We start from the raw sequence: 15,782 nt of genomic DNA, 5'->3' as shown, positions 1-15,782 counted from the left end.
AGGAAGAGCAGTGTACAGAGGGAGCAAAATTTTTGAGAGCATCACAAGAGGTTTTCCCCTGTGGTGTAGGGATAGAGTCTGCTGAACAAAACCAGGCTTCCCCTCCCCTTTAAAGGTGGGGGTAGGAGGGAAGACCCTAAATGGGGAAAGGGAGGCGTGAATAGCCCCTTCTCCCAGCTGCCTTCTTCACACAGTGGGGTCTGGGGCTAGTTAAAGGGGGAGTGACTTTGGGGAACTCAATTGTCTATTGTAGCCTGCACCATCCCTGAGGCCAGGTCCCCCTTGCTCATTTCTTTTTACCGAAGAGATAGGCAGCCTCTGTCCCTTAATAAAGAAAATGCAGAATAACCACCTGCTGCTGTCAAGGGCCAAAGACCACCCGCCAGCCTCCAGCTATGCGTGGGGGCACTGGGGCACTTAGGAAGGGGATAGAGAAGAGAGAACTAGAGGCCAGAGGGGGTCGAACTAGGGTGTATATCCAGAAGGGTCCTCCTCACTCCCAAAGCCCGAGAATTTGGGGGGTGTCCGGCTTGTGGTGTCGATAGCTCCTTCCCTCCCCACCGGGGGATCCTTTGGCAAAAACGGCCGGCCATAGGTGCCCAACGGTCCTCTTCGGGTCCCCCCGGGTTGCTCGGCTGGGGGCGCAGCACCTTGGAGAGAGGCGCCCGATCCCGAGTCTTGATTCGGGGCGCTCTACCTTGCGTTCTGGGGCTCAGGGGCTCGTGCCAGGGGGCCGCCGAGGGGTCAGTCTGCCCCCGGTCCAGCTCCGAGCCGAGGCGTGCCGGCGGTGCAAGCCTCCTCCCCTCTCGCCTCAGGCGGCCTGAGCCCGCGCCCGCTCCAGTTGCTGCAGCTGCCGCTGCTGGCGGCTGCGGGGAGCGCGCCGAAGAGGCTCGGGCGGCGAGGACGGGGACGAGGAGGAGCCGGAGGAGGCGAGGAGCAAGAACGAGCGGAGGCCGAGGAGGCTCAGCGGCGTGGCGACGCGGCTCAGGGATCCCGGGGGACATGGGCTAGCGGCCGGGGCGGCCCGGCAGCCGGACGCCGCGGACCTTCCGTGGCCCGACGCGTGCAGGGGCGGCGAGCCGGAGCCGAGCGCAGCCGGGCACGGCTGGCTGACGCGGGGGCGTCCCGGAGGAGGGGGCTGATTACCCATTATTAACTAGTTGCCGCCTAATAAGCCAGGAGCGGCGGGTGAGCGGCGCCGGCTGCGCGCGGGGAGGGTCCCGGTCCGGAGCGCAGCGCACTCGCGTGGCGCACGGCGGGCCGGCGCGTGGAGCCGGGGCGGGCCCGGGGGCGGCGCAGACCCCGGGCGCGGGCGGCCCGCGGCGCCCCCTGGCTCTCTGCGCTCGGGGCCGGCGTAGCCCCGGGCGAGCGGGGCGCGGGCCGGGGCGGGGAGCTGCCCGCGCGCTCCATCCCCTCCCCCCCGGCGGGCGGCCGGGGGGAGGGCGGGCGGCGGCGGCCCGCCGTATATATCTCGGCGCACCCCGCCAGGTCGCGCACAGCGCCCCGAGCCCAGGCGCCTCCCCGCCCCCTCTCCGCGCTCCGCGGCGGCGGCGGCGGCGGCAGCAGTAGCAGCAATATGGCTGTTGATGGGTGTTCGGGGTGGCGCTGGCGGCGGGAGGAGCTCCCCCGAGCCCCTGCGCCGGCTGCCCGTTGCTAGCTATGGCAAATGGTGGCGGCGGCGGCGGCGGCAGCAGCAGCGGCGGCGGCGGCGGCGGCGGAGGCAGCAGTCTTAGAATGAGTAGCAATATCCACGCGAACCATCTCAGCCTAGACGCGTCCTCCTCCTCCTCCTCCTCTTCCTCCTCCTCTTCTTCCTCCTCCTCCTCTTCCTCCTCGTCCTCGGTCCACGAGCCCAAGATGGATGCGCTCATCATCCCGGTGACCATGGAGGTGCCGTGCGACAGCCGGGGCCAGCGCATGTGGTGGGCTTTCCTGGCCTCCTCCATGGTGACTTTCTTCGGGGGCCTCTTCATCATCTTGCTCTGGCGGACGCTCAAGTACCTGTGGACCGTTTGCTGCCACTGCGGGGGCAAGACGAAGGTAACGCGCGCCCCGGGCGCCCGCCCCCTGCGCCAGCCCACCTCCTCGCTCCTCACCGCGCCGTGCCGCCCTCCATCCCTGCCTGCCTTCCCCGCGCCGCCTGCCCTTCCCTCCGCTCTCCCCGCGCCCCGCTTGGCGCGGCGGGCGGCGCGCCGGGGCTGAGGAGTGGCCCCCGACCGGTGCGCTCCGGGACGCGGACGCCCAGTCCCGTCCCCTTGTTTACGGCGGGGTCGCGGGCGGCTGCGGTTGGGGCCGGGCGGGGGTGGGGGGGAACGTGCGCCGCTCGGGGGCCGGGATGCGGGGTAGGGAGAGCGGAGCACGCGGGGCCCGAGGCCGCGGGGGCGCCACCCGGTGCGTGTGCCGCCCGCCTCGCCCGCCGCGGCCGGGCTCCTGGTGGTGGGAGAGGGGGGAGCACGTCGGCCCGCACTCCAGAAACCTGTTGGGGAGACGAGTTCGTGGAGTCGGTCGGCAGGAGAAACCCTTAGGGCAGGGGAGAAAATTTTTTGGACTGGGAAATCCCGGGGGAGGAACCTGGCCAGAGGAAGTGTGGGGACCTCGGGGACAGCGAGGAAAAGTTGGGGAGCTGCATCCCAGTTTTGGAGGCAACCCACGGAGGTTGCCACTTTAGGAATGTGGCGAGGTCGCACATCTGATGTCACCTTCCTCCCCATCCCTTAGATATTCTCGTGGAACATACCCCGCCCCAAGTTCTTCAGCCTCTGTATTCTCGCCCCCACGCCACCTTCCCTAGGTCCCCGGAAATGCCGCCGGCGGCGGGGAGCTGGAGCAAGGAGGTCCGCGCGAGAGCCTCCGAGGCCGCGGTTTCGCGCGGAGCCTCCTCCCCGGCGCTTTTGAGGTGGCTGGATGTCGGCTTAAGCTATTCCTGGCGCAGAGACGCCCACCACCACCGAGGCTCACTACACCTTAAGTATGGTTGCTAGGCTGACTGCCTGGTCTGTCGCCGTGTCCCTAGAGATGTCCTCCCCTCCCACCCCCCTCCGCGCACTGGCTGAAGGTGAGGGGCCGGGGGGCAGTTTTTCACAGAAAACTGCAGAATGGAAAAGAAAGAACTGGAAAAAAGAGGGACCGAGCTGCATTGTGTTTGAGTAAGGGGACTTCACGGCGCCAACATTTTCGGAGGGAGGGGAGATCAAAGGGAATAGGGGACCCGTTCAAGGTAGAGGCAGGTCTGGGTCGCACACCTTCTAGTAAAGTTAATGCCAGGACCCCTCAAACTTCCACAGGGCTCTGCAACTTGTAGCAGCCTCCTTAGTTGCTATGGGAAGTAGGGAAGCCAGGGGCTGTGGGTGAAGGACAAGGAGGAACCCAGGCTCTCTCTCTCCTGATCATTAATTATACACCGCGCTGGGTGCTGGAGCTCAGCTGTGTTTTGTGGCAGCACATTTGTGTTTTGGAAAATACTGGTGTGTTGGAAATAAGGGAGAAAAATAAAAGCCATCTCTCTCTTCCTCCTCCTCCCACTTCTCCGGAGGCTTCCAGATGTTGGCCAGGCAGCTTTGGAGTTCCCTCCTCCACACAGAGGTCTCTCCTTACTTGTCCAGGTGGGAAACCGCCCACGTTCCAGAGACACAAACAGGCTAAGCAGACTCCGAACCATGAGACCCCGAGACCATGCTTCTTGCCTTAGCCTTCCTCTTAACTCCTCGTTCGTAGACATGTTCTCTCATGTCCTCCTCTCACGGTCTTCAGTCCTGGAGTTGTTTGCTTTTTTCCTTTACTGAGAGTCCATGTCTGGCCTTAGGGGAGGGATAGGATAGCTCCTGGTCGTGGGCATCTAAAACGTTCAAAACCACGGAGTGGTTTGGGAGCAGTTTTTAAAAACCTCCTCCTCGTTAAGGAATTGGGCATTCTCGATCAGAACGAAGACTTTTTCAATGAGTCAAAATAAGTTGCGGTGTTTTTGTGATTGTAGGGTTTTAAACACGGCTTCCATGCCCTTTTACCCTAGGGGTCCATGGATGTCATGGCAATCCCGGGGAGGAAATGTTGATGGGACTGTTCACACACAGAGTCTCTTTCATAAATGATGACCAAGCATAACTTGTGTCAATCGTCTCAAGAAAAGAGATTTTTGGCAATGATCATTAGAAAAAGCGATCCCTGTCTACTAGGCTATACTTTGTAGCTCTGAGACTGGCTGACTTGACATAACTGGAAGTTTCTACAAAAAATCAGCTTGGGACGAGAGATGCTTGCAGTTGGTTGGGAGCTTATGAGGCGAGTGGAGGACCGGGGTCAGGTCACTTTTAATACCATTAGCGTGCACTTTAAAACACGCCCAGAATCTCTTAACAACTGCACGTTGATTTGGTCGCTTGAACCATGCGTAGCCAGCTCGTTAATAGTAACTTAGGCCTTTTCAGAGCTTTTCTTTCTACCCCCGAGGGCTGTATTTTTACTGCCATCATGGTTTTTTGTTCTTCATTCTTTTCACTTTTCAAGTATTTGATAGTTGTCGAAGTGCGGTACAGAAGAATACATCTGGCCTAAGCTTGGAATAATGATTTTAGTGCTAGCTAAGCTTCCCAAGCAAATCGAGACTGCTTATGCACAGAAGTCTGTCGGCCCTCAGCTGTGCTCGTCCTCACCCTCATTCAGTCCTGAGATGGTTTGACCAGGAGCTGGGGTCCCTCGGAGGGCAGGTGTCTAGCATCTGAAATTCCATGGGAGGTCAGTCTCCACAGGGTGTCCTGACATCACAAGTGTTTGGCCTCTGGGAGAGCACCATCTTTTTTGATCAAAGGAAGCCAGGACGATGGGCGTGCCTCATGGGGCTTCTCATCTGATTCACACCTTTGGCCTCTGAATCTCCAGTGGGGAGTGACTTTACTGTTTTGAAAAGAATGGTATGTGGACTTTTTTTGGAGGGGGAATGAGAGCACTAATCACATATTCCCCTGTTGGGAACTTGGGCACAATCATCCAGAACTGTGTTCTTTGCCGTCCTTTTTCACATTATTGTTTTTCTCTGTTGGGTTTCATCAGAGGTCTGTGCTCACGAGGCTGTGACGTTTTGAGACTGTAGTGAACAGTGAGCAGCCTAGGCAGCCTGGAGAGGGCCGTGACCTTGAAGAAGTCATTTAACATCGCTGGGCTCTTTTTCCTTGTGTTTCAGATGTGGAGATTAAATTCTGCAGCTTCTGATGCCCCTTCCTGCTCTGTGATTCAGTGTCAGTGCTTGGAAGGAGTTGAGAAACTATGGGAAAAGTTTCTAGCCCAGAATGTGTTTTTCAGTTTTTCTGGCACATTCTTTAGGAATTCAGCCTTGGAGTGCCTCTGCGTCTTGATTCCCGCCTTCTCCTCTTCCAGCACATGGTCTGCTTCTCTTCAGATTAGTCTGGGGAAACCGAGGCCAGCTTTCTGAGGGAGCTGTGGCTTCCTCTGGGGAACTTGAACATGGCCAGAACTAGGCTTATACCCGCTCTCAGTCTGAGCTGTCCTCCCTGTAGAAGTTTGGGCTTAATCAAGCCCGGTGTGCATGTAATGAATTATTGAGGTGTCGTCTCCATGGCCGTGTCTGAGAAAACAACACGTTTTCTCTGTCAGGTTCATGACTAATATAAATATCAGATCCCATTATGGCTTGGTAACTCCCCAGGGTCTGATCCAACGTATCCAATCAGGGCTGGAGCTCCAGTGCCTCAGAATTCTTGAGTCCAGATTGGCCCTGCTGCCTCACCTCGACTTGGAGATTGCCGGCAACTGGACGACCTTCAGCTAATTCTCTCTGGTCAGATCACTTAGTGTGGCCTTGGAGAAGCTCTCTGGTCCCAGTCACAGGGGAGTTCCCACTGACCTTCCCTTGAGCAGAGGGTGTTTGCTTCCCATTCCTGGCTCTCTCTGTGGAAATGCATACTCTGTGAGGGACTGGGCAGTCAGACCCAAGTGCGGATCCGGGATCTCACACTTATGACCAGGGCGTCTTTGGCTGGCAGCCATCTGGAGCCTTGATTTCTTCATGTGTAGAAGGAGCATAATGGTGCGTCCTTGGTAGGATGCTTATGACGAGTAACAACCGTGGATATAGAGTGCCCAGCCCGTGCCTGGCACTGAGTAGGCTCCCTGTAACTAGCTCCATGGAGCGGTCAGTTTGTTTTCTCCTCGATTCCTTCAACGATTTTGGCCCCGGGGCGCATAGACTGCAGCACATAGAACTTTTTTCCTGGCCCAGAAGGAACCTCTAGACTCTGAAGTCTGCTGTCTGTGGGTCCAACAACCACTTCAGGTCAGACCGAGATTTGGGCTCATGGCTCTCGGCCATTGCAGGCTGCAGGGTGGGGCGGGGCAGCCAGTGAGGGCTCCTGTGTTTTGACGGCGGCTGTTTGGATGGTGGGGACCTCAGTGGCCTGGTGTCGACTATATTTACCCCCTGGGTCTAGGAGTGGTAGACCTAGATCATGTGAGCTGTTTGGTAGATGGGCAGGGCTGGCCAATGTCACACCATTAAGGGACCACATCCATCCCTGTTACCCCAGTCCGGAGCTCACAGACCTGTTCCCCTGATGATGTCACCATTCCCTGATGATGTCTGATGATATCACCATTCCCTGATAATGTCCGATGATGTCACCATTCCCTGGCCAGGGTTCTCTGTATCCGCACCAGCTTTCCTCAGAACAGGGTTTCTCAAAGTGTGTTCAGGGCAGTACTTGCCTTTACCTTGTGAAAAACCATGCGAGTCATGGCACACCTGAGCAGCCCCTGGGAGAGTCACATCACAGGCTCGGAGAAGTCCTGTGGTAGAGAAATTGGTTAAGCTGAGCTTAACTGTGCTCCCTCTGAGCTGACTTGCCCAGCCATCAAGCTCGCTGTGGCACACCCAAGAGTCAGCCTATGACCTTGGGCAAAGACTTTGCTGCTTTGTGCCTCCGTTTCCGCAGCTGCAAATTGGGGGTTATCACAGAGTACAGCCCTGTGGGGTAGGTACTCTATCCAGCCCTATTCTATAGACTTTCCTAGGAGGACACTGGTGCCCTGAAGCCTTGGACTGACTCTGTTTCCAAATGTGCTGGGGACGTAACCCAGCATGCATCAGAGGAAAGGAAGAGCTGCCCTATCATTTGGCATGGGGCAGAAAGAATTCCAAGGCCAAGACCAAGTGGACCTCTGTTTGCTTTGCTACTGTTCTTCCTGGATGGGACATTCATTGGGTACCTGGTAGTGGGGAGTAAGTGCTTGCTTTGGGTCTCTCTCTCTGTCTCACTAGGGCAAGAGAAGTGTGCCATTGAAATAGGCTGACCCTGGACTGCGGTGCCAGGACCCCTTGCTTGAAGTGGGCAGCCGGGGTGTCCTAGCTCACGGTGGCGGTGCCATGGCAACTTGTGTATCACAGCAGCCCACCCCACCTTTTTGGGCCTTCAGAGCCATGGAGCCCCTGGAGGGCTGCTTCTGTGGCTCCGGTGGAAAGGACTGCCCTTATGCAGTGACGTTGCAGCTCCCGGGCCCTGCGGGGAATCCTGGCCTTCGTGGACATGAATCCAGGGGTCAGACAAGGTCAGGCCTCATGCAGGACCTTTGAAATTCCACAACCTTTCTGGACCCTGCAGAGAGCAGACCGAAAGTGCCTCTTTTTTTGAAATGCTTCTTGAGTGGGGGGACTCCTGGCCCTGGGCGCACAGGGAAGGAATCTTAGCCTCAGAGCAAGGATGTCCTAGCATTCTGGGTAGAATTCTCAAGGAATGTTCGTTCAGTTGGATATCAGATCTCTGCTTCCAAGGGCCAGAGAGAATATTTGTTGGTCTAGTCCTGGGGCTTCTCCCACCTTACTATGCATAGGAATCCCCTGCGGAGCCATTAAAATGTAGCTTGTGATTCTGAGGTATTGTAGACAGGGGTGGGAGAGGGTGGCTAGTGGGTCCCTGCTATGCAGACCGGGTTGAGCTCAGGCCCCTCTGGGCCATTATGTGCTGTGTCTGGGCCCTTCCTGTGAGAGCTACTGTTCGGGTGCCTGCTCCCGAGGAACCCACAAGCGCTGCTGGTCTGGGGGTGGGGGGTGGCTGCCAGGGCCATGTTCTGAGGACGTACAGAATGTGGTCTGTGTGTGGCCCGCCCAGCAATGTGTGGGCTCTCCCTCGCGCCAGTCGGTTACACGGTAAGGGGTGAGGCTTCCCGAAGTCCGGGAGGCCAACTCAGCCAAACCACCTTCTTGCTAAATTAAAGGCTCGTGGTGTTGCCAGGGCCGCACTGTGGTGAAGCTCCAGGAAGCCGGCTGCTGGCCGCTCCCTCTGGGTGCTTAAAGTCAGCGGGCAGCAGAACTGCAAGCCTGATTTTCCGCAGGGACCTGGGTGGGCCTTCCCAAATGGAGGGTTCAACTTAAAAGGGTTGGACTCAAGACAGATCCCGAGTGTGGGGAGACCAGGGCAGGTGAGGGGAAGCCCAGTGCCTTCCCCGCTCCAGCTGTTCTTCTGAAGGATTCTAGCAGGTGACATGGAAAGGAGCTCCTTTTGTCACCTTAGCACGGTCCTTTGCAGCTCCCACTGTCAGGGACTTTTTCCTTGTGTTCTGTTCATGTCGTTCCATTGTCAAAGAGAAGCTGGAGTAAACTCTCAGCCAAAAGCATCATCAGAGTCAGAATGAAGACGGGCTTAGCATAATGTCCAGAATAGGTCCTCAGATTAATGTTACAGTTATGATTGTGGTTGTTGATCTTGCTTTTACGAGCCCAAAACTGAGCTGGTGCCAGGGAAAAAAGAAGACCCCGTTGTGATTTTCTGTGACAGGGTGAGAGGAAGGAGCCAGTTGTGTTCTCCTGGGGCATGCAGATATTTGGTCTCTGAGTTGCCTGCAAACTCGTTGAGGGCAGGAACTGAGTCCTATAAACACAAGCACACCCCTGTGTTGGGAAGGCCCTTTCCTCCCCTGCCTGAGCTGGGGGCTGGGTGGGAGTGCAGTGGGTGCAAATACATTTTGCTGCTTTTTCTGGGTAATTCATTAAAAGCTACTGAAAAAGCCTGGGTGAAAGGGAGGGGCTTGATTTGGTGACACGATGATGTTTGAATCTTTCCTGGGTTTCAGTTACTTGTACCACCCAGGTCTCTCTCTCAGCCAGTGGCCAGCAAGGCTTTAGTTCCTGATGGACAGGTGTTCGTGTGCTGGATGGGTCAGGCAGGGGAGGGAAAGGCAGCTTCAGAATAACGAAAGATGGAATGTGCTTTGTTTTCGGCGTTCTTTGGTGATTGTCTTTGTCTAATTGCCAATTTGGAAATGTAGTTGACACTCTAGGTCCAGAATGGATATACTTAACATCCTCATCTCCCTGTAAGATTGCATTACCTGTATGACTAATGCTTCTTTACATGGCTAAATGCGAAATTATTTAAGACATCTCATTCACTTTGTATTCTCCTTGCTGTTTCATGGGCCTCCATACCTGGTTTTCCGAGGGCCCCAGATCTGGTTTACTCTGGACCTTTCAAAGGTAATTAGCTGAAATGCCTGTATTCCTCTCTTCTCTCCTTCCTGCGGCCCTACCTCCTTCCTTCTCTTCTTCCATAGTGACTCCTGCCAAGTCTGGGAGCAGAGACTGAAGTTGGCAGATCAGTGGACAGCAGACAGGGACTTGATCTCGCTAGCTTAGAAGCACATGGCATTATGAAGGCATAGAGGTGGAAGGGAGATTTAGGGCCACTTCCTCTCCAGTGCCAGTGCTGGGAGCCCTGTGTGCCATCATCAGAGGGGTTGGAGTTGTTCATGATCTTCTGAGGCCGCTCTTCATGGAGGACAACCCACTCTGGAATGAATGGAAAGATCTTTCTCCTGGCACTAACCCCTCTTTTTTCCTGGTCTGTTTCCATGACACACAGAACAAATCTTGGTGGATGATAGATTTCAGGTTCTAAATCCAGCCCAAGAAGGCCCAGGGCTGGGTGGTGGTTAAAATCGGCAATATTGCTGGGGCGTCTCCCCTTCTCAGGCTACTTTTTTTTTTTTCTCTTAATGATTTCCTGGTGTCCTTCACTAGGGGTTGTGACGTTTCTCCTTGTCCTATTCCCCAAAGTTTGGAAAGTGGCCCATTTCACTGTTGGTTCTGATCATTTGCCCTCCCGAATGTGTCTGGTCTTGTTGGAAGCTATGGGTGGAGGTTTTGGCTGTGCCCCAGCCTTCAGGTCACCTTTTTGTTGGTGACACATGCTCTATGTTCCAACGTTTAGTTCCCTTCACAGTTCAGTGTTGGGCTTGGCTGGGAGCAGATATGATTCTGGGGCCATTCCTGGAATCCAGATGTAGAGTGTGGATCCTTTGTGAAGATGCTTCCGTTGAACTCTGCCTTTTAGGTGTTGGCTGTTCCCGAAGGAGACTTTCTGCTCTTTTTGCACCATTTAAGTAGAGCTTCTCCTTAAGATTAAGTGTTGTTTCTCCCACACACTCTTCTTACCTCTTCTCTTGGCTTCCATATACCATTGTCGCCATTTCTCCTATTCTGTGTAACAGAAAGAAACCAGAAAAGAAAAGAGAACCTTGACGAGGAGAAGACAAGGGAGAGTAGGGGTAGAGGGAGATGCTCACACAACGAAACACAGAGCTTCTCTTCGAGAGTTAGAGGTCGGTTAAATATGTAATCAGATGGATTTTGTTTTCAGTTCCTCCACCTTTGTCTTAATGAGTAAGTCAGGACAATGAGTGAGTAAGTGACCTTACCTCCAAGGAGTGAGGCATTATGTAAAGACCAGTAGAAGGACTGATTTCACTTTTGGAAGATTTTAGCACTTCCAGTGAGAAGTATTGTCTAGCTAAGTGATAGTATGGAGCCTGGGTGGCCCGTGGCTCAGAGACTGGGGTCCCAGGCCCCATGGGGATCTTTTTTTGTACCTGTTATTCAGGAGCAGAACCCTGCCCTTCTTGGGGAGAACCCGCTGCCCTGACTTGTTTTCCCTTTATGTGACTTTGGAGTCTATACCCTTTATGGCTCTGGAAGGAGAAAAAGTGGGTATCCAGTGATCCTCAAGTGGAGAACTCAGAGAAAGGGCTCTCAGGCTTGTGGGAAGGTTTGGAAGGTTTGGTTTATCCAAGTGCTGGGGATTTTCATGACCAACATTTTCTGACAACAGCTTTATATACATTGTTTTTTTTTTTTCTTTGTGTTTTCATAAAGTGTTTTAGGAAAGGGCTCCCAGGAACTGTTTTGTCTACCCATGAATTATGGCCATTTCTCCTCTGGATTGTTTCAGCCACAGCTGATCAGTGTAAGATTCTCAAAGGGTGTAGGAATGGTGTCTTTAGCCCACAAGAGAAGTCAGTGGTTTGTTTCAGTCTTAAAAATGGCATCCTTTCCTTAAGCTCATGTTCAACCCTATTTTCCTCATAAGATTTCTTTTTTTTTTTTTTTTTAAATTGAGGTATAGTTGGAATACAGTACTATATTACTTTCAGGTGCAAATGTAATAATTTGATATTTATATCTTGTGAAATGATCATGACAGTAAGTCTAGTATCTGTCACCATATATGGTTACAGAATTTTTTTCTTGCTATGAGGTCTTTTAAGATCTATTCTTGTAACAATTTTTGAATATGCAACATAGTATTATTAATAATAGTTGCTTTGCTATGCAGTAGATCCCCATGACTTACTGATTTTCTAACGGCAAGTTTGTATCTTTCTTTACCTATTTCTTACACCCTGCATTCCCAGCTTTGGCAACTACCAGTCTGTTCTGTTATCTTTGACCCTTTTTTTTTTCTTTTGGAGATTTCACATATAAGTGAGATCGAATGGTATTTCTCTTTTTCTGTCTGACTTATTTTTTACTACTTAGCATAATGCCCTCAGTACCATCCATGGTAAATGGCAAGATTTCTTTTTTATGGCTGAATAATACTCCATTGTCCGTCTGTCTATCTTTCTGTCATCTATCACATTTTCTTTATCCATTCCTCTGTCAATGGACACTTAGGTTGTTTCTGTATCTTGCTTATTGTAAATAATGCTGTCATGAACATGGGGGTGCAAATATCTTTTTGATTAGTGTTTTTGGTTTCTTTGGATAAATGCCCCTAAATGGAATTGCTGTATCATATGGTAATTCTATTTTTAAATATTTTTGAGGAATCTCCATAGTGTTTTCCAGAGTGGCTGCACCAGTTTACATTCTCACCAACAGTGTACATGGGTTCCCTTTTCTCTTTCTCTTTCTGATAATAGCCATTCTAACTGGTGTGAGGTGAGAGCTCATTGTAGTTTTTTTAAAAAAGATTTTATTTATTTATTTGATAGAGAGGCAGAGAGAGAGCACAAGCAGGGGGAGTGGCAGGCAGAAGGAGAGGGAGAAGCAGACTCCCCGCTGAGTGGGGAGCACAACGTGGGGCTTGATCCCAGGATGCTGAGATCATGACCTGAGCAGAATGCAGAGGCTTAAACCCACTGAGCACCCCCAGGCGCCTCTCATTGTAGTTTTGGTTTGCATCTCCCTGATGATGAGTGATGTTGAGCATCTGTTGGCCTTCTGGATGCCCTCTTTGGAGAAGTATCCATTTAAATCTCCTGCCCATTTTTAAATATCAGTTTGTTTGCTTTTGTTTCTCCTTTGTTATTGAATTATATATGTTTGTTACATATTTTGGATATTAACCCCTTATCAGATATATGATTTGCAAGGATTTTCTCCCAGTCAGCAGGTTGCGTTTTCATTTTGTTGTGGTTTCCTTTGTTGCACAAAGGTTTGTTTAGTTTGATGTAGTTCCACTTGTCCATTTTCGCTTTTGTTGCCTTTGTTTTTAGTGTCAAATCGAGTACATCATGGCCAAGACTGATGTCACGAAGCTTATTGCCTGTGTTTTCTTCTAGCAGTTTTGTGGTTTCGAGTCTTAAATTCAGGTCTTTAATCCATCTTTAAGATTTCTTTAACTGCAGTGTTTTATACTTTTATCCTTAATTGTAAGTGGACTGTATATTCATTGTAGCAATGTACAGCAAGGCATCAGGAAAGAAAAAAAGACACCTCATACCCACTGGGATGGCTACTATTAAAAAAAACCAACTCAGAAAATAACAAGTGTTGGCTAAGCTGTGAGGATTTGGAATCCTTATGCACTGTTGATGGGAATATAAAATGATACAGTCACTGTGGAAAAAAGTTTGGTGGTTCCTTCAAAAAAAAAAATTAAAAATTGGATTACCATATGATTCAACAATTCCACTTCTGGGTACGAATCCAAAAGAAGATATTTGCACACCCATGTTCATAGTAGCATTATTCATAAAAGCCAAAAGGTGGAAGCCACCCAAATGTTCACTGACAGATGAATGAAAAAACAAAATGTACTATATACATACAGCGGCATATTATTCAGCTGTATAAAGAAAGGAATTTCTAAAACATGCTACAACATGGATGAACCTTGACGATGTTATGCTAAGTAAAATGGGCCAGGCACTAAAGGACAAATACTGTATGGTTCTATTTATATGAATTACCTAGATAGTCAAATTCGTAAAGATAGAAGTAGAATAGTGGTTACAAGGGACTATGGTAGGGGGGAACGGGGAGTTGTGTAATGGGTGCAAAGTTTCAGTTTGGCAAAATGGAAACATTCTGCCCAAAAATGTGAATGTGCTTAATACTCCTGAACTGTACACTTAGATGTACATTTAGGATGGTTAAGTTCTATGCTATGCCTGTTTTACCAGAATTTAAAAAAAAAAAAAAAAAAGGAAAAAAAATTCCTTCAAACCCTACCTCCTGGAGATGACCTCCCATTATCTTTAGGCACATTTTCTTCCCAGACACATTCTTCACTGTGGTGCTCATGTTTGTCCTTGGGGCAGCTAGTAATTTTCCTCTAGGGGTTGGTAAATGGCAGCCCCATGAGAAGCACCCAGCCTGACCTCTTTTGATTTAGATGGTGTCTACACCGAGAACAGACAGAATAACCCTCCTTCTGCCCCTGGAGCTTGGTTTAATGGTATCTATTCTTTTTTTCTTTTTTTAAGAATTTATTTATTATTTGACAGAGGGGAGAGAGATCACAAGTAGGCAGAGAAGCAGGCAGAGAGAGAAGGGGAAGCAGGCTCCCTGCTGAGCAGAGAACCAGATGTGGGGCTCGATCCCAGGACCCTGAGATCATGACCTGAGCCGAGGGCAGAGGTTTAACCCACTGAGCCACCCAGGTGCTCCAACAGTGTCTATTCTTAGAGTGAAGTTAAAGGCTGCTGGAGTTTTGATTTTTGACCTGTGAGTGGCTCTGGTGTCTTAGGCAAGTCATTGTCGCTGGGCCTCAGTTTTCTTATATATGTTCTCTGATTCAGTGATCTCAATATATAACCACTTCTTCCATCAGATTCTAAAATTATCATTTGTGGGGCGCCTGGGTGTCTCAGTGGGTTAAGCCTCTGCCTTTGACTCAGGTCATGATCTCAGGGTCCTGGGATCGAGCCCCACATCTGGTTCTATGCTCAGCAGGGATCCTGCTTATCCTTTCCCCTGCCTTCCTCTCTACCTACTTGTGATCTCTCTCTCTGTCAAATAAATAAATAAAATCTTAAAAAAAAATAAAAAATAAAATTATAATTTGTACCTGATGAAGAACCCAAGAGCAAATCATTCAAGGCAGACGGACAGCTCTGGTTCTATTATAAATCATGAGAGTGAAATTGGACTGATGTGTCCCCAAGACATCAGTACTGGCTTTGACGAGGTGGCATATTTAAGAATTACGATCTAAGGATATAGACCTTTTTGGGAATACCCTCAAACTTGTCATTAAAAAAAAAAAATCTCAGAAGTAGGATTTTAGGACACTGCTATTACTTCTAAGGAAAGAGCCACATCACTGTTGGGGTTTTAGTTATACTTTTTGGTGTGGAGGCAAGGCTGAAGACGACTTAGATTACAGACTGTAATTGGTGTGCTATGATAGGCTGGCTTTGTGGAGGTTGGGCATAAAAAGAAACCTCTCATTAAAGAGAAGTTTGGGCAAATCAACCTTCTTTGATGCTTTTCCTTGACTTGCCCCAGAAGGCAACCCTGGAGTGAGAATGCTCCTCTTGGCTCTGTTCCATGGAGCATTCCAGCCTCCAGAAGTCAGGATGGGATGATCAGAGCTTCCGTGGTAAAGGAGCAAGTATCTGAAGGGAGGATCCCCACACTCTCAATAACTTCTGAAATGAAATCTCCCCGCCCCCAAACTGTGAGCGGCTAGTACAAGACAACGGACCAAGTAGTCTTGAGTTACATAACATCAGTAAGATCATGCTACCGGGGGCCGCGGATTGTATTTTAACTTGTCACAGACACATGACACCAGCGCTTCACAGATCTGCAAGGTTCCAGATAGCTTTTGGGTATTACCGAGTGAACTGGCAATGTGTGTAGGGCTTGACGATGCCCGGACAAAAGAACTTCTTTAGATTTTTCTGTCGTGTCGTTACGCTCATATCAGAGGGTACGGACATCCTGTGAGTATTTCTTACAAAACGAAACTGAAAATTGAGAGGGTAGTTATTGTATCTGCTGTACTGAATGGTTGATTTATAGCCACGAACCAGATATGACAGAGATTTCTACAATTCTGGGTACCTTTTCATTTTCTGGTGACAGGCAGTGCCAGCGCTATATTTTTAATTGCTCCCTTCTTTAAGTCAGGAGCTGAAATGTTATCATGCAAATCTCTTCTGAGTTGCATGGAAACTAATAAAATCACAAAGGTTTCTATTTGTACTCTATGAACACAGACTGTAATGAAGCTGAAACAGCCATCTCTAGGGGATGGTGCTATTTAAATGCA

The 15,782-nt window shown here is 50.6% G+C and overlaps 1 protein-coding gene across 11 annotated transcripts in view; it reads left to right on the top strand.

Moving 5' to 3' along the window:
* Positions 1-1,493: 1,493 nt before the first annotated feature.
* The window catches only part of KCNMA1 (potassium calcium-activated channel subfamily M alpha 1), a 722,449-nt gene continuing 708,160 nt past the window's right edge, over positions 1,494-15,782 (top strand). For 10 of the 11 annotated variants that reach the window (XM_082719524.1, XM_082719523.1, XM_082719521.1 and 7 more), the window contains exon 1: positions 1,494-2,040. In XM_082719524.1, the coding sequence (XP_082575650.1) occupies positions 1,660-2,040 (381 nt within the window). In that variant the 5' untranslated portion in view covers positions 1,494-1,659. The remainder of the gene's footprint in view (positions 2,041-15,782) is intronic. The other variant, XM_082719517.1, reaches the window with a different exon arrangement.

The sequence above is a fragment of the Mustela nivalis genome (genome assembly GCF_964662115.1).
Source record: "Mustela nivalis genome assembly, chromosome: 2".
Classification (NCBI taxonomy): domain Eukaryota; kingdom Metazoa; phylum Chordata; class Mammalia; order Carnivora; family Mustelidae; genus Mustela; species Mustela nivalis.
The sequence above is the reverse complement of the archived record's forward strand: the minus strand, read 5'-3'. Positions and strand labels throughout refer to the sequence as shown.